This window comes from Elaeis guineensis, chromosome 13, assembly GCF_000442705.2.
Source record: "Elaeis guineensis isolate ETL-2024a chromosome 13, EG11, whole genome shotgun sequence".
Classification (NCBI taxonomy): Eukaryota; Viridiplantae; Streptophyta; class Magnoliopsida; order Arecales; family Arecaceae; genus Elaeis; species Elaeis guineensis.
Window position 1 is genome coordinate 3,509,942 of NC_026005.2, and position 19,202 is coordinate 3,529,143.

General features: G+C 35.0%; 2 protein-coding genes across 4 annotated transcripts; both read right to left on the reverse strand.

The window, feature by feature from the left end:
- Nucleotides 1–6,470: 6,470 nt before the first annotated feature.
- LOC105060620 (patatin-like protein 2) lies at nt 6,471–8,547 on the reverse strand. The gene is made up of 6 exons (XM_010944406.2): nt 8,318–8,547; nt 8,043–8,221; nt 7,660–7,849; nt 7,395–7,556; nt 7,011–7,313; nt 6,471–6,889 (listed from the first exon to the last, which is right to left on the reverse strand). The coding sequence occupies exons 1-6, from the start codon at nt 8,453–8,455 to the stop codon at nt 6,626–6,628; spliced, it is 1,236 nt and encodes a 411-aa protein (XP_010942708.1). The 5' UTR covers nt 8,456–8,547; the 3' UTR covers nt 6,471–6,625.
- A 3,491-nt stretch (nt 8,548–12,038) lies between these two features.
- Nucleotides 12,039–18,390, reverse strand: LOC105060602 (uncharacterized). 3 transcript variants are annotated; one of them, XM_010944389.4, is made up of 3 exons: nt 18,149–18,390; nt 12,757–13,263; nt 12,039–12,332 (listed from the first exon to the last, which is right to left on the reverse strand). In XM_010944389.4, the coding sequence occupies exons 1-3, from the start codon at nt 18,323–18,325 to the stop codon at nt 12,225–12,227; spliced, it is 792 nt and encodes a 263-aa protein (XP_010942691.1). In that variant the 5' UTR covers nt 18,326–18,390; the 3' UTR covers nt 12,039–12,224. The 3 variants fall into 3 exon arrangements, with proteins under 3 accessions (XP_010942691.1, XP_010942692.1, XP_010942693.1); XM_010944390.4 differs by having other exon boundaries at nt 12,039–12,272; nt 18,149–18,388; XM_010944391.3 differs by having other exon boundaries at nt 18,211–18,348.
- Nucleotides 18,391–19,202: the final 812 nt, after the last annotated feature.

Genomic DNA, 19,202 nt, shown 5'->3' on the forward strand with positions numbered 1-19,202 from the left:
TATTTTCTCCAGAATATCCGACTCCAAAAATTTTGAGAGTTCGATCGACTGGTTCAAGGCCACATGATAGTTGCTCAATATGCAGCCAAATTTGAAGAATTGTCAAGATATGCCCCTGCATTGATAGCTGAGGAAAATATTTGAGCCAAAAAATTTGAGAATGGATTAAGGGAGAGAATCCAATAACTAGTGACTGTTTTTGAGCTGCCCACTTATAAAGAAGTTGTAAACAAATGCTTAATAATAGAAAAAAGACTCAATGATGCTCAAGCAGCAAGAGAGAAAAGTATGAAGAAAAGGGGTCGAGCAATTAATTCTCAAGGTCAAAGTAGCAGAGCCTTCAAACCAAAGACCCTAAAACCAAGCCAGACTGCCACTGAAGGTAAAGTACAACCTCAAGGGAGCCTTATATGTTATAGGTGTGGAGGACCTCATTTTAGACGAGATTGTACGTGGCCCGGAGGGCAATGTTACAAATGTGGACCAGATGGCCACAAAGCAGTTGTATGCCACAGTGGAGGAGAATCACAGAGACAGCAGATGCATCAAAACTTTCAAAATACCCCCGCGAATCGGGTACCCCAAGATATACAAAGACAAGATGCGGGACAACAAAAATCAAAGACCCAAGGACGAGTCTATGCACTTACACAACAGGATGCTAATGCTTCTAACTCAGTGGTGACAGGTACTGAACCGATCTCCTAAAAGTTTTTTTATATATATGTCATGAAATATTATATGCTTAGATATATAAGGACATATAGCCCTGAATGATAAATGAATATATGACAGGTATGATCAAAATTGCATCCAACAATGTCTATGCTCTATTTGATCCTGGAGCTACCCACTCTTTTATAGCAACTAGTTTTATTAAGAAAACTAAAGAGATGTCTCCTACACCTTTAGAAAATAATCTCAGTGTCTGCACACCAAGTGGAGAGGTGATCTTGGTTAATTCAATTTGCAAAGATTGTGTACTAAGTATTGAGGATAGAGAGATGAAAGCAGACTTATTAGTCATAGAGATGAAAGACTTTGATTTAATCTTGGGGATGGATTGGTTAGCAGCATATCATGCTATAGTTAATTGCTTCCAAAAGACAATAATATTTCAAATTCCAGATCAGTCAGAGTTTAGTTTTAAGAGTACTAAACCCTTCTTTCACCAGAAGTTCATCTCAGCTATTCGTGCTCAGAAATTTCTTAGAAAAGGATGTAAAGGATTTCTAGCCACTATATTAGACACTCAAGATAATAAGCTCAAGTTACAGAATATCCCTATTGTGAAGGAATTTCCTGATGTTTTTTCGGATGACCTGCCTGGACTACCTCCTGATCGAGAGATTGAGTTTTCTATTGACTTGATTTCTGGTACGAGTTCAGTTTCTAAAGTCCCTTATCGAATAGCTCCAGCAGAATTGAAGGAATTACAAAAGCAATTACAAGAGTTGTTGGACAAAGGATTCATTAGACTTAGTGTGTCACTTTGGGGAGCTCCAGTATTTTTTGTGAAGAAGAAAGATGATAGCCTTCGGCTTTGCATAGACTATCGAGAATTAAACAAGGTAACAGTGCGAAACAAATATCTTTTACCACGAATCGATGATTTGTTTGATCAGTTGTAAGGGGCTCAGGTCTTCTCAAAAATTGATCTTCGTTCTGGCTACCATCAATTGAAGATACAGTCTGAAAACATATCAAAAACAGCTTTTCGGACTAGATATGGGCATTATGAGTTTTTGGTCATGCCCTTTGGTTTGACCAATGCACTGACAATTTTTATGGATCTTATGAATCGAGTGTTTGCATCATACTTGGATCGATTTGTAGTTGTATTTATTGATGATATTTTGATTTACTCGAAAAGCTCACTCGAGCATGAAGAACATTTGAGGATTGTATTACAAACTCTGAGGGAAAAGAAGCTGTATGCAAAGCTACAAAAATGTGAATTTTGGATGAGCAGTGTTACTTTCCTCGGGCATGTCATCTCCAAGGAGGGTATCTCAGTTGACCCAAAGAAAGTGGAGGCAGTAGTTGACTGGAGCCGACCTACTAACGTATCAGAGATACGTAGCTTTTTGGGATTAGCTGGCTATTATCGAAGGTTTGTGAAAGATTTCTCTAGTATTGCTATGCCTCTATCTCGTCTAACACAGAAACAAGTAAAGTTTGAATGGACAGACGAATGCGAGCAAAGCTTCCAAAAGTTAAAAAGATGATTAGTGACTGCTCCAATCTTAACCATTCCATTCGGAACAGAAAGTTTCACTATCTATAGTGATGCTTCTCGTAAAGATCTCGGTTATGTTTTGATGCAAAAAAGAAAAGTGATAGCTTATGCCTCTCGACAATTGAAGTCATATGAGTAAAATTATCCTACTCATGACTTAGAATTAGCAGCTGTGGTGTTTGCTTTAAAAATATGAAGGCATTACTTATATGGAGAGCATTACGAGATTTTCACGGATCATAAAAGTTTAAAATATATCATTACTCAGAAGGAGTTAAATTTGAGACAAAGAAGGTGGTTGGAACTATTGAAGGACTATGACTTGACAATAAATTATCATCCCGGGAGGCGAATGTTGTAGCCGATGCTCTAAGTAGAAAATTTTCTAGTGAATTGGCTACTCTAATTACCTCACAAAAGCCTATATTGCTAGATTTGAAAAAATCAGGAATTGAAATACGACTACATGATTCTCAAGTTCAACTTGCAAATCTTGTACTACAGTCTACTTTGATTGAAAAAACTAAAGCAGCTCAAAAGGGGGATTCAGAGTTACAAAAGGTCATAGAGGCAGTGAAATCTGGTATACAGATAAAATTTTGGACACATGAGGATGGGTCATTGAGATTTGATAACAGACTATGTGTTCCCAAGATTTCAGGATTAAGGGACGAGATCCTAGAGGAGGCTCACTGTTCGGCTTACACTATGCATCCTGGAAGCACAAAAATGTATCAAGATTTGAAAAAAAATTTTTGGTGGTCTGGTATGAAAAGAAATATTGCACAATTTGTAGCCCAATGTTTTGTATGTCAACAAGTAAAAGCTGAACATCAAAGACCAACAGGACCATTGCAGTCTCTTCTTATTCCTCAATGGAAATGGGAGCATATTACTATGGATTTTATGACTGGATTACCTAAAATGCTTCGAAATAATAATGTGTATGGGTAATTATTGACCGATTGACGAAATCAGCATATTTCTTACCCTTTCGGATTGGTCTTTCCTTAGAAAGATTGGCAGGCTTGTATATAGAGCAGATAGTACAACTGCATGGAGTACCAGTTATTATTGTGTTAGATCGAGATAGTAGATTTGTTTCTCAGTTTTGGAAGAGTCTTCATAAAGCCCTTGGAACCAAGTTAAATTTCAGTACAGCTTTTCATCCTCAAACTGACGGACAATCAGAACGAACCATACAGATCCTGGAGGATATGTTAAGGGCTTGTGTCATGGACATAGGCGGAGCATGGGATAATCACTTATCATTGGTTGAGTTTGCTTATAACAATAGTTACCAAGCAAGCATTCAGATGGCTTCTTTCGAGGTATTATATGGAAGGAAGTGTAGATCGTCCATTTGTTGGGATGAGGTGGGAGAAAGAAAACTGTTGGGACCAGAAATAGTGCAACAGACGGTGGAAAAAATACACATGATCCAGGAACGGCTTCGTACAGCTCAGAGCAGGCAAAAGAGTTATGCTGATAATAGAAGAAGGGAGCTGGAATTTCAAGTTGGCGATCATGTTTTTCTGAGAGTTTCTCCCACTAAAGGTGTAATGAGATTTGGAGTTCATGGTAAGTTGAGTCCAAGGTATATTGGCCCTTTTGAAATTTTAGACAGGATTGGAGAGGTTGCATATCAGTTAGCATTACCACCGACCTTATCTGGCGTACATAATGTGTTTCATGTATCAATGTTGAGAAAGTATATTCTAGATCCAAGTCATGTGGTGAGTTATGAACCTTTGCATCTTCAGAAGGATCTGACTTATGAAGAATATCCAGTACGGATTATTGACAAGAAAGATCAGGTGTTACGACATCGAATTATTCCTTATGTGAAGATCCAATGGAGCAATCATAGCGAGAGAGAGGCTACATGGAAACTTGAGACAGAAATGAAGATCAAGTATCCACAACTCTTTGAAAACTCAGGTATGTAAATTTCGAGGACGAAATTTTCTTAAGGGGGGAGATTGTAACAGCCCAGTTACTTGGGCCTATAGCTCAGACGACCCAACAACAAAAAAAAAAAAAATTTACAGAGGAGGAGGAAGACTCCTAACCGGAGTCTTCTTCCTCTCTATTTCCGACAAAATCGGACTCGAGGAGTCCGGCTAGGGTAGGAAACCTCCTCTATAAAGACCCCCCCCTTTCCTCCCTTAGAATCTTACAACAAAATTTCAAAGAAATTAAAGGAATTTGAAGGACTTTGGCAAAAGAGAGTGCCGTGAGGATTGATCGGAAGAGAAGGGCCGTCGGAACTGTTTTTGGTCACCGGAACAAGGTACGTTCCTTCTTCCTCCCTTTCGGATTAATCTCTCCGGCCATTGGGTGCTTGGAAGCCGGCGAGGTGCCGGTTCAGGCTCAAACAGGGACACCCTGTTTGTGTTTGTTTTTCTTTTTCTTTTTTCTGCTGCCGGCAACAGGGATGGTGGCACTGCCACCGACATGGTAGCATCGCCGTCGTCGGGACGCTGCCGGAGAAGGTGGTCGGAGGTGGCTCATCTGGTCAGGTTAAAGGGAGACGCTCGAAAAGGGGGCTCGGGTTCCCTGTTTTCGAGTGTGAGGAAAAGGAGAAGAAAATTTCTTCTCTCTTCTCTAAATAAAAATATATATATATATATATAATATATATACATAAAATATAATTATATATATATATACATACATATATATATAATAAAATAAATAAATAATAATAATAAATAAAAATTAAAAATATATATATATATATAAATATAATTTTATATATATATATACATACATATATATATATAAATAAAAATAAAAAAAAAGGGGAAACATGGGTAAGAGTCAGATAAACCTCAATATATATAAAAAATTTATTTGGTTAAATTAATTTATTTTTGTTTGATAGGAGAACAGTCCAACGACCAGGGGGACAACGAGTAGGACTTGATTTTCTGATTTAAGGCTGTGAATTTGAATTCTCATTTATCGAGATAAGAATCATTATACATGATCATCATCACATGTATATATTATTTTACTGTTAGTTTTGCATCGTTGGATTTGAGATCAATGAATTTATCATATGTAAAATGTTGATATTTACTTGTGTGGTTACGAGCATGAATATGTTTTCATCAATGTATTTGATGGCATGATTATATAGTTATGACATGTTTATTTTTGAGTACACTACAAAATTTGAATTGATTAATGGTATACGTCCATAAAATAAAATATAAAAAAAAGAGAGAATATGGTTTGGACTGACCTTGTCATGTGGAATAGCCAGCCAGGAACTTATGCCTGGGACAGCCTCCACAGGTTTATGTGTAGAAGAACTTGATCTGAGAAAGATCATGAATGATTTGATCCGAGAAAGATCACGGCCACTTGATCCGAGAAAGATCATAAATAGTTCGATCCGAGGAAGATCACAGAAATCGATCCGAATAAAAGATCGTCGCATGATCCTGGTTAGTCCAAAGACAAAAAGGAATAAAAGGTTGTCAATCCGAAGATGTGAAAGATGAAACATATAATATGAAATTCAACAATGAATGAAGATTTCACCTGATGATGTATGATAATACATATGCATATTTGTGACAATATTCCAGTTATTATATACCTATGAGTTTTCTTAATTGTATTGGTTTCAGAAATATTACTTCTATCTACTGGCTTGATGTATATGTGCAGTGATTCTTACTGAGCTGGAGAAGCTCATATTTTCTTCTTATTTTTTTTCAGACTCACAGGATGCTTAGTTTGGATGGTTCGAGCGAGAGCAAATGAGAACTGAAGCTTTTAGTAATTTAGTTAGCTTAAATTCTCTGATACCAATGAACATTTGAATAATTGTATTGAACAAGTTTACATTCGATTTGAAGTTGTGACTCAGTTGATTGATTTGGTATTTAATTGGTTACTTAAAATTTTGAAGTGTTAAATTTTTAGGCCTTACATGATCCTCAGGGCATTGCTCTAGGGTTGTGTGGCCGTGTCTCGTGCCCAACTCAGGTGCTGGGTTTGGGGCGTGACAGATCTTGATCGGGCTAGCCCATTATGGGGGATCCAATTAGATCCAACAAACCAACTATTTATATAAGGAAAACAACAACAACAAGTAACTACAAATCAATTGAGCTTAAGTGATATTGCCAACTACATTACTGGCAAATTTATTGAACTTGTCCATAAGTACTCCGAGAAATTCCCATAAATATTCTCTAGTGAACAATAGCCTTTATCTAGTCAAATAAATCAGGAGTCTTAGTCACTCTATGTTCCCCCTCCCCTCTCCCTCTGACATAAACATGGAACTATCGCAGGATTAGAAGGGTATAGTGCTCCAACTTAGAATTACACCTTGGTAACAAATATATTAATGTGGGACACAAACCATCACAAAGCAAGGTTAAGCCATAGTTCAGTTGTCGAGCATTTTTCCCCACACCTCAACCGTCTTTCCTCAGAGAGAAGCTTGGCGAAATGTGTTAGCGCTTCTTCATTGGTTCCCTCCCCTTCGACCAGCTCAAACAAGCCAGTCTCCAAGTTTACCCTCGACACATGCTTCTTAAGAAGATCATTCCCAATTTGCACAAGCTTTAGCAAGTTCTCCTTTGTTGAGATATCCACAGATGATGTGCTTCCAATTAAGGTGTCATCCTAATATTTAACAATGATGTTCATGAACATAATCATAACCCTTGCCACAGTAGGGGAAAAGCTTCTTTTTATATTTTACTCGTCTCCATTATTCTCTTCATGATAAAGTGGTAAAGTTTACCTGTATGCGAAGATAGTTTTCCTTAGAATAGAGTGCTTGGAACACTGCAGATGTATGGATATCAACCATATCAGCACTAGCTTGAGTAAAAACGTTGATCAAAGGCGTAGCACCATGGTCGTACAACCATCCTAGTATACCCCATTTGGATGCCTCCTGTGCACTGAACTTCTCTTCAATCTTTGCTGATCCTGTCCCCAGGGAGATCACAAGGAATTTGCCATAGTCCGTTGGTTTGATGGGAAAGAGGTGTTTGTTTTCCTTGCAGATCTCCTTAGTAATTAGGCCCATCGCTGCTAATGTCTGTTAAGTTATTAGATTATATTGTTAGAAGTAATTTATTGTGTTATGAAATTAAGATGGCATTAATCTATAAACTCTTACAGGATTATTTGCTGCAACCCCTCCATCGACAAGATTAAAGCTCCGTATGTTTCCATTAGCATCTTTTGTTTCAAAGTAGTGGGCAGGAAGATAGGTTGGAGCTGCAGATGTGCCAATGCATATATCAGACAGAAGAGCATCTTTCAGAGGTGCATGTCTTGCCTACACACACAAAGGAAAAAAATGCGACTTTAATTTAAGAAATGATGTCGTCATTAAAAGAACATGAAAGGAGATTAGGTTATGGAGGATGGTAGACAAATACCTCAAAGGTGGAAAAGATAGTGGGCTGAAGAAGCTTAATATCAAAAGTAGGAATAACTATGTCAGTTAGAACTTGATGAAGCCTCGTTTCACCAAGTAATTCTTGTATTTTCGAGTGCAGATACTTTCCACTGTATTTAGGCCCTGTTACTGCGGTAAACAAATTAAAAATTGAAGAGAAAATCCCATTCCTGCAAGAAGTAAAATTTGATCTCTTAGTCCCTAAAAGAATGGGCAATTCATAATTAGATATGACATATCAATTACAATTAGTTCCATAATCGCCATGCATGATGCCTTGCATATTAAGGTTAAATCTTTTGTTTCAATTGCTACTTCTTCATGTTATCACAAAGGGACTAAATTATGACTTGTTCTACTTACTTTTGAGGAAAAATCTTGGAGGAGTTCTCCAAATAGAACTTGGTGATATCCTTTGCGGCAAAGAGTGGACGATTATTCTTATTGGGAGCTGTAAGCATTGCGGTGACCAGCCCTCCCGTGCTTGTTCCAGCAATGACATCAAAGTAGTCTACTATCCTTGCATCCTCTCCATCAAGCTCCTGCTCCATCAATCTCTCATTAAGATCATGGAGAAGTTTGGGGGAAAGAAGAAGCTTAAGAAAGATAAGTCATTTCATAGTTGAAATATAATTTACTTGGAGTTTTGATTCGAGAAACGCAAGGATAGTTCCCGGGATTATGCCTCTTACACCGCCACCATCAATGCTAAGCACTGTGACCAGCCTTCCCTTACAAGGTGGAGGGTTTGCAAGTTTTCCAATCTCGCAAGCCATTCACTGAAACAGGTTGTAAGCTCCAAAAAAAATTGCTATAGAGAACTAGTATAGACAACAAAATTTTACTGGCTAGTTTCTTTAGATCTTGTGACTCTTTGTTTTGGTAAAAGATCTTGTAAATCTCGTTGATAATAGCTATTTATAGGCAAAGAGAGACGTGGGAAGATGCATGCATCCCATACGTACCGGCAAGCCATTCTGAGGTAACAAATTTAGGCACTTCACGCATGCCGGATGTCATGTTTTCAATGAAAAGCACCTTGTACTTCTTATATCTTAAAAAAAAAAATCTTGTACTTTTTTTAAAATACACGTGGATGTAACCCTTTCAGCCAAACTACCTCTAATCTAGTTCCGTGCTCTTCGAATAGAAAATTTATTGATTGGATCAGATCATAAATATTTTATTGGTAAGGAGAGAGAGAAGATTAAATACCTTGTTGCTATACATAAAATATTAATCCTTTTTTTCCTCCTTCGAACTAATAAAATATTTATGATCTATGGTCATTCTAGTCCCATCAATAATTTTTGGTTCCAAAGCTTGCCACGTACTCTTACTGCCATTTTCCCTTTTTCTTTGGCCAAAATTTAGGTTGCACCTCCTTCGTTGGATTTTAATGAATTCATGCTGCTCTGTGTTCTGCCAGCGCTCTATGTTCTGCCTGCGATAGCTAACCACTGATTTTCAATATAGCCCAGGAAGGCAGGAGGTAACTGTAGGTTCACCTATTTATTCAGAATGTCTGAATCTTTCTTCATCAAACTAATATGATCAATATTCGATATATTTATCAAAAATTAAATACCACAGTAAATTGGATGATGATCTTTATTGATCATATCAATGATTGAGTTTGAAGATAGAACGATAGCTGTCCATCGATTCTGTAAAATTTTATGCATGTTAATTTTTTTAAATATTTTTATACTAAATTGATATGATGTTTGTATAATAATTAAAAAAATAAAAATGTAGTAGTAGTATTAGTATCAAGCCGAATTAGATGACTCTGGATAAGATGATATGACCTTCAACAACCTGATATGATGTGGACCATGTCAAGCAAGAATAGGCATGGATGCATGTCATGAATTCTAGGTTATCCTCCAAAGTCAACATTTCACGTTACTCGTGATCTCCGTACAATAATTGACTGACCTAATAGATTCAACGTACAACTTTATGAAATCTGAGCTAGCAAATACCAATTATGTAACTCCAAGTTGTTTAATCTTGCATGGTATCAAAAGGAACAAACTTGGGTTAGGGCTGAGCAAATAACCAAAACTCAAAAAAATCTATCCAAGCCAGTCCAATAAACATTAGTTTCGATCGGTTGAAATATATAAATCAGATAAAATCAGATTGAGATTTGTAAAAAATCGATTATTTATAATTGGATTCAATTCCTATCCTTCTAACTGTATGAAACTGAATCTAACCGATGTAGTATTTCATAAACTCATTTTTATTTTGGGAAGACACCGTTTAAACTTCAATACTTCATTCTAAAAAATATCTCCTCATCCATTTGAATTCATAGAAATATTAATATTGAATTATTGATAGGAGTACATCAATTTGAGACAATTCTAAAGTGAAAACTTTCAGATGTAGTTGCTTTCAGATGAATAATTTTTTTTTATTTTATTTTGTACAGGTTCAAAAATAAATTCAAAATTTATAACTTATAAAATTTAGATCTTTTATGCATTAAATTGATAAAAAAAATAGAATAAATAAGCTTAAGTAGGTCAATACTGGACTTAAAATTAATATTGAATCAATATTGAAGTCCAAACCGATACAACCTATCCGAACCCGCTACAAACCATTCACTTAGTTTCAAATGGTTCATACATGATAAACCAGCAGATTGAGTTTTCATCAATCCGATTGGATCCGATCAGATCAAATTTTTCTCTCAATCTGACTAAATCTGACCCATGCTGAGCGCTAGCCTTGATGACCCAAACTAACCTAACTTTACCTAAGATTGATATAATACAGCCCTCAAGATGATCTAACATAGTGTCAATTGAAGCTAATATCATACAATCCTCGATGCAAGTGGGACAAGTTGATATTGATGGTGATTGATTTCTTTTATGTGTAGGTTGTAATATACATAAATTATATCTTATATAATAACATGGACTACTCACTACAAGAAATTATAGAATCTAACAATATTATTTTCAAAATAATACTTTGCTCCACATTTGTGATAAATTGTTGGATATCAATTTGTAAGATCAACTTTATAATTAAATTCCCAAAATTAATTCAAGTTTAAAAAAACAACAATAATAAATTACCTCATATTTGTGATAAATTGTCCACTATTAGTTGGTAGATTATCTTTATTTTTCTTACTACCAAGCAAGAACTGCTCTTTGAAGATGTGATTACATAACACAAAAAAAAATACTATTATATTAATATTAATATTAATATTTATTAATATTATATAATATTAATATTAATATTAATATAATATGGTATAATATTAGATCTTAACAATTTATTTTATTAATATAATACTAATATATATAAATATTATATTAATATGCTATTAGTATACATTAATGGATATATTAATATTAATATTAATATTATATGATATAAATATTAACATAATATCAAAATTTTAATATAATATTTATTAATATGGATATTAATATAATATTAGTATCAATATTATATTAATATAAATATTAATATTATATTAATATAGATATTAACATAATATTAGTATAAATATTAATATATAAATATTATATCAAAAAAATAAAATATTTCATTGATATAATATTATATTAATATAATATGAATACTAATAATGTTTTATTATATATTATATTAATATAAATATTAATATAATATTACATTAATATAAATACTAATATTCATATTAATATAATATAATATCAATATTTATATTAAGATAATATTATATTAATATTTATATTAATATAATATAAAAAGATAACATCAAAATGATATTTTTGAAAAAAAAAAAGCCTTTAATTTTCATCCCATGAGAATTTCAAGAATCCATCTCCCCTATAGATTTTTCTTTTTTATGAAATATAAAAATTATATTCCCATAAAAAAAACCTATTTTTAATCCCTCTCCTCTAAAACTTCAACCAAATAAGAAAAATATTTTATACCGCTTAGAAATCACACTTTTTCCTCTCCAATTTTTACGAACCAAAAGAGTCCAAAGAATTCCAGATATCTAGCTCAACTGCATCATTTAGCAAGTTCATCAAAATAGAACACAACTATCAACACACTCAATTAATTTAAAACTTTTAAATTATGTAGAAGTTAATTTAAAACAACATTTTGAAAATTTGCAAGTAAAGTGGCCCTAACATTTTACAGTTTTAGCATATCCCAAGGGTTGCTGTTCAGGACAAGCAATGGCCTGTGATACATGTGAAATTCATTTCAGTAAAATATTTTGAAGAATAGTTCAATGATCACAGATTTCCAGCTTAAGAGTATAGAACATAAACAAATTATTTTATCATACACAGCAGCAGTTGCTGATCAACAACATCAAAGTGGGACCAAAGCCATATGGATTTGTTAATTTTGTATTAACTGAAACAAGGTTCTGGTATACATCCGGTCAATTCCATAACACAGAAAAGAGCAATTTTTCACATGCTGAGTGCTTGCACATATAGCACTTTTACTCCACGTATCAAACTCCTGCTACAGTGATTAAAATAGATTATGAACAGTTCTTCAGCCCAGGCAGACATTTGGATCTTCCTCATCTGAGTCAAATTCAACCTGTAATAGCCAGCATCTGTAGTTAGCTGCACCATCACTCCCATAAACATGCACGAAGCTCTGTTCCAAATTCCAACAACCAATGGCTTTTTGTAAAGGTAATTCATACCCAGTGCTAAAGTTACATATGTTGAAACTTAAAATAGAATTGATCATTAGCAGCTACACTGTGCATCAACATATTAATTAGGAAGACTTAAGACTATGCTGCCAAGTTAGGTAATAAGCTTATGATGCCACCAGACTGTCATCCAATTTGGACACACCAAGCACCACAAACACATCATCATCCAACCACACAACAAACATCTGCACGCACATGCATTCAAAAAAACATGTGCACACTAGCATTATCATAATCAGTAAATGGTCTACGCCCACATGAAAAATGTATTATAAAAACTAGAGTTTGAAAAGTTAAAATGTACAACGAAAACTAGAGTGCAAAGATATCAAAGCAACAATCAAAGAAAGAGGAACTTACATTTTCATCTCTATACCACTTCCCATGGCAATCCCGCTTCCAACCAGCAGCAGTAAACTTGAGTTCTTTCTCACGTTGTTTACGAAGTTCCACATTCCACTCTGCAAGCACCTTAGCATCTGTTTCAGCCCTCACTACATACTTCTTGTCACTGTGATTAGAGTCATCAAGAATGGTACTTGTAGATGACTCTATAACAGAATTACAGGAAGGAGATAATTTGGAATCATAGAAAGAAACATTGGGCCTCGATTTCACGACAGGTACAGCACTTAGATCATTAAACATATTGCATTGTGTTTCTAAAATAGCCTTTTGTGTCTGTTTAATCAATGGTTTATTGTATATCTCAGAGCTCTTCAATTTTGGACTTGAATTAGGAATGCTTGAGGCATCAGCAGATTCAGCAGATAAGGCTATTCTCTTGCTTAATTCTTCCTTCCTAGATAGTTCTCTTTCCCCCAGCCTGGATTCTGCAGCAATGTGGCGAGATCCCTTGTTATGCATCTGTCAAAATAAAATTATTAGCAATAAAATACTTATTTAAAATAAAATATGGCTTCAATTACCATTTATGCAAATAATTTAATCAATAGGCAGAGAGAAATGCAAAAGAGTGTACAAAACATATGTTCTGACAACATGGCTTGTTTAACGTGAAGCATAGCTAATTGAAGAAGCGAGAATATTTCTTTTGTCAGTGAGTTCAAGGTTAAAAAAAGGCCACATTGATTTATATCCCTGGAAACCATATTAGCATTAGTTTTTACCACAGTTTGATTACATGAACAAATCAGATGTTCCTCTTATTTTAAGATAGGGGAAACTTAATTCATCACAGCATTAAACATAAAAAGCAGCCTTCTTCTGCAGTTGAGGAAGGCAAGTTAAGCAACAAAGAAATGATGGATATAAACGTCAACAAAACTTGCTCCTACAGCCAATTAGATGCTTTAAGTATATGGTCCAAACAGGTGATAAAGATCAACCTGGTTCACTATTGAACAACCCTACATGTGGACCAAGTTTGTAGTCAACTTCGTAGTAATTGAGCGGGAGCTGATCTAGGTCAAAATCCAAGAAACCTGGCCTAAGTTCCAGCACCATTCATTTGAAAATAAAGAGAACGGCACCAACCAGGCCCCTTTAACATAACTATGACAACAGGATAGCCCATGTTCATTCATATTTAATTAATGTGAGGCCAACATATCTTTGTAAGAAACTAGCAGATCAGGTCTTGAACTATGCCATAAGCTAACAAACCTATTAACAGATGCTTCCAGGTCTTGAACTATTAGCACACTAATATGTATTAAAAAAACAACAATCAGAAAACCATACCAGGATTTCGGCAACCAGTCCCATATGTGCAAGAAGACAAGCTCTTTAAATGCTTTGGCAGCCAGAAGCCTAGACTTAGATGGTCCTTTTAGCTTATATTATTGATGGCAAAGCATGCAAGCGTAGAAATCCAAGAAATCAAAACAATAATTATGATATAGGGTTTAGTCTCTTCTTAGAATACAACAGAGGCTGCATAAACAAGATTTTGCAATGCTTATGAGCATGGTTTGCTGAACCATGAAGAACCAGCCGGTTTGGAGCATACAGAATAGGACTAGTCGAATACCAGCACGGTTCAATATATTTATTTGGTTTGGTATAAATTTGCCCTCACTCATTGGAGTTGACCAATCGAGGGCCTGTGTTTTCTCTCTTCGTTCTTCGCTGCTCGGCACCTGCTTTGTTTGCCCCTCCTTTGAAGCCCTAGCCTCTTCATCGTCATCCCCGATTGGCCAAGTAAGTCACTATCTCTGGCTCCCCCCATATCGGTACACTTCAGAACAGCACCATACAGACCCCTATGATGCCGAACTAGTCATCGACCAGTACCCCCTCCGCTACTAGTTCGGTGAACCTTAATTATGAGGCTTCTAGAAGACTAGTAATTAAAGGAAAACATATTTAATCATAATTCGTGTTAGTTTAGTGCTTCCGAAAGTTTGGTTGTTAAAGAAAAATGGCAACCTATGTAAGCTAACATCCACAAACCCATGGGAGTCCTTGCCTTCTTTTAATGTTTTAATATAATTTATATAAATGATAACAAATAATGCTGTTTATGACTCATTTCTCTGAAAGGAACCAAGATAAGAAGCACCCTATTTAAGCCAAAATGAGACAATACAAAGCCTATATGAAACAATACAAAAGGCAAGCTTATAATGTTGGCACCATATGAAAAAGATGTAGATGACCATAGAACTCCAAAAGTAGGAGGCTACCATCAACCAACCAACCGACAAACTAGGGTTGGGAATTGGGTGGATCAGGTTCAGACACATGATTAGAGAAAAACTATCAAGCAGAATCCAACTCATTTATTAAACAGGTCAGAATCAAACCTGACCTATTTATTTGGTAGGTAACCTGACCTAACACGTGTAATCTATTTAATAAACAATTAGGTTTGGATGAAGTTTGTAATAACCTGTTAATCCAATCTGAATCAAAAAAAAAAAGAGGTTAAAGAAGTTAATAGGTTAAATGGGTCTTAAATGGGTTGGATTAATAAGTTAAGTAGGCTTTAAATAGGTTAATGTAGAAGAGTTTTAATTGGTTAGGGTGTAACTATATCGATCAAATTACTGAATGGGTGAAAACATGTCAAACAAGTCATGACACTAAACTTGAACCTGGCCTATTTAATAAAAGCATTAAGTTGGGTCAACCCACTTATGATTCTAACCTGCTTATGTCCAGCCCAAACCAACTTATGTCCAGCAGGTCGTTAATAAGTTGGCAGATCAGTCATGGATTGCCACCCCTAGAATGTGAGTGACAGGTTCCAACTGCAAATCTAAGTGTGAAATCCTTTCAAGCTCCAAATGTCAAACTATATCCATGTCTAATCATCAAATATTATCACTTTGGGGTTTATTGACAGGTCCAAGCTACATAGGCAGCATGGACTATATCCTAAATGTCATTCCAAGGTATTCTTAACTAACAAGTGTTCTACACATTCCATCTGGGCGCACCAAACACCCTCCCACCAATGATCTCTTAATTACTGGTATTTTATCCTCATCTTTATGGGACAATTGGCACTAGTGTAGGTGTATGTATCTGATTATCAACAAAAGTTGCTTCATTCACAATAAAAATCCAAACCTATTTAATGAGAAAGCATTGCTCTGGGTGGTATTGTCACAACATGGGAATCCTTCTTAGCAAGAATTATTACCATAAGATAATTAGTAGGAGGATTCAAAAGGCATTACGGCATCAAGATTTCTGAGGTTTAGCCTCAACTTAGCTCAAGATCCCATCACTCATCGTATTTGGTTTGGTACTACTACTGCACATGACTTTGAAAGGAATGTTGTTATCCAAACATTTTTCCTTCTCATTTTGGGCAGTTAGAAATAATCTTTTTGTGCACATCTGAAAATCTGTTTCACTAGCTATATGGTATAGAATTTGGCTGTTAACTCACTGGTCATAGGTTCAAACCCTACTTCAAGAGATTTGATCAATTTAATTCGCAGAATGCAAGAGGAAGATGAATAATCATCTACTTCCTGAATAAATTGAAGAATTTCTTGAGAACCCTACAAGATTGATTCTTTCTTGTTTTCTCTGACGGATGGTTAAAACTTCATCTAGATTCGAATCCTATTGAGAAGTCCACTAGAGATAAGAAATTTATGGGGAAAAAAAACAAGATGTTTATTTGGTCCCTTCAGGATGACAAATTACGAGAATTTTCCGGTTTATGTTTTCAGCTGTATAATCTCTAAGTATTTTCAGTTCTGGAGAACATTCAGTTAGGAAGTGGTGTAATTTCAAATTTTCAGCAGTACTCTTTGCTGCAAACTAGAACAATAGATGTTTGGTTGTACTCTACAGAGGAGAGGATGCAGCATCTGTACAATGAAGATTTGAAGTGTATAAGAGTATATTTCTTTAAAGACACCCAGCTAATGTCCATATATTATGACCTGTCTACAGGCACCATGAACTTACAGCAGTGGAAACAGGCTGATCATTTATGCTTTTTTCTAGAGAGTGGCACTAGTCAAAGTCCCATGAATTAGCTTAAGTTGTGCTAGTCTTACTAACATGGTAAGACGTCACTACCACAACAGGTGATAAGAAGTCCTTTGAAGAATAGGTATCTTTTAAACCAAAATGTGCTTATACGTTGGGGATGCCTCTCCTTGAACTCTTTCAAGCTTGCAGCCCATCAAGTAAAATTATATCTTTTCTTATTCTCCAAAGGCTCAAGAGCGGACCTACACTACAGTTCACCCAGGTTTTGATATCAACCATTAGATCAAGAAGATTCTACTCCAACCTTCACAGATATGTTTTAAATATAATTTATTTCAGATTTCAACTCAATTCTGGCATGCTAAATCCCTATTTGACGTATCCAATTCTTAACTTTCCCCAGCTTACAACATAACAAAGGACTTAGACTCACAAATTCCCAGATTAGAAAAAGAAACGCACATATAAACACAATCGAATTCATGTTCATTTAGTTGGTGTGGCTTCAAAATGAAAAGCCAGCTGACTTACATAAAGATGACCAGTAAGATAAAAAATAGCCCCAATGTTTGAAACAAAATCATCTATTTTAAATATAAAACATTTGAGGTGAAATCATGCTCTCTGATAAGTGAAGAGGAAGCAGACTAGGAACAACTTTGCAGCATTATTTCTAGCTCAACTTGATATTTAATGTGGTATCACTGACATCTATTTCCCCAAATCATTCAATAACATTATTCATAGAGCTCAGGAAGTAAACATGCTAGAGCTAATCACCTATCTATCTCAGCCTTTAAAAAAAAAGGGGCAATGTAACTGAACTACAATTAACATCCAAAATGAACACTGCCAATCCCATTAACCATTAACCATTAACCAAGACCCTAAATACTAAGTTTCTTTAAGGCAATACATGCATACAGGGAGGCAAATAGTGCTACAGATTGGGTAGCTGGTGGTATACTCTGATTCTATTAGTTGCATCTATACTAGAGCCGTGTAATTGTACCATCTTAAAAAAAAAAATTAAAAAAAATATTAAGCTATATCAACAATATAACCAAAACAAACACATAAATACATAAATCATGAACAGGATCGGATGCTAATAAATTTGTAATGGTACCATCCCAAAAAATTATCAAAAAAAAAAAAAAAAAACTTAAGCTACATCAACAATTTAACCAAAACAAACATCTAAATCCTTAAATCATGAACAGAATCAGATGCTAATAAATTCAAGATCAGGAATTCCAATGCAAAAACATCAAATTTCCTTTACGAATGCGGATGCAAGGAAGAAGCTATCGAGAACGAAAGGGAGACGCACGGAGAGCATGAGAGGGGAGTCGAGGATGGGGTTGTGGGGGCAGACGAGGCAGGCGTACTTGCCGTTGGACAGCTTCTTGAATGACGAGGAAGAGGAAGAGGAGAGCAGGAGATCGTCCACCCGCCTCTTCCGGTGCTGCGCCTCCCACCCCCAGCTATCCCCACCGAACACGCTCATCTCGCCCACCCGACGACTCACGCTTTGTTTGGGAAGGGAAGGGATGGTAAGGAAATTAATGAATCTTTATTTGGAAAGATAGGAGATGGTTGAAGAAAGATATATATTTTATTTTTATTTGGATATAGAGATCAAGAGAGAAGTAAAAAAAATTTTATATATATTTTAATAAATATAATTTTTTTATTAATAAATATATTATTTAATATTTATGATATTTTGTCACTGAAATATATTTTTTAAAAATTATGATATCCAGATTTACGTGAAAACAGTCTGTCGAAAATCGCTATAGAATTTTTAAGTTGTGTGAAAAGCAAAAGACGGTTGGAAAGATAAAATATATAATGGTAGTTGTAATTTTAAAATTTTATTAAAAATAAATTAAAAAAATAAAAATTAAGTGTGAATCTTTTTTTTTTTCGTTACATTCTAAATCGAGAATATAGAAAATTGAGTAAATGAGAGATATGAAGAGAAGGGATTAAAAAAAAAAATTTCTATTTTTTTATTTTTTAAAAAATTTTATCAAATAGGAGTTTGTTCTTTACTCTCTCATCATTTTTTTTTATGAACACGGTGTACCTCTAATCCAAATAATATGTCAGGGGGCTCGATTTTCGGACTCAACTTATAGCGCCTTCAGGATGCTCGATGCGCGTATCACATCAATTAGGTATTAATACGAGCTGTGCGTCTCGGCTTTATAGGGTCAAATCTCATAGTCATACTTTGATCTTTTATTAGCCTATTGTGCTAGATTTATCGGGGATAATGCTAGCTGAAACTAATCAAGCATCATTTAGTACTTAGCCACAAAAATTCAAGTTTTTTTTCCATTTTTCAAATTGTAAGATTCAAGCTCGTATTATGTTGA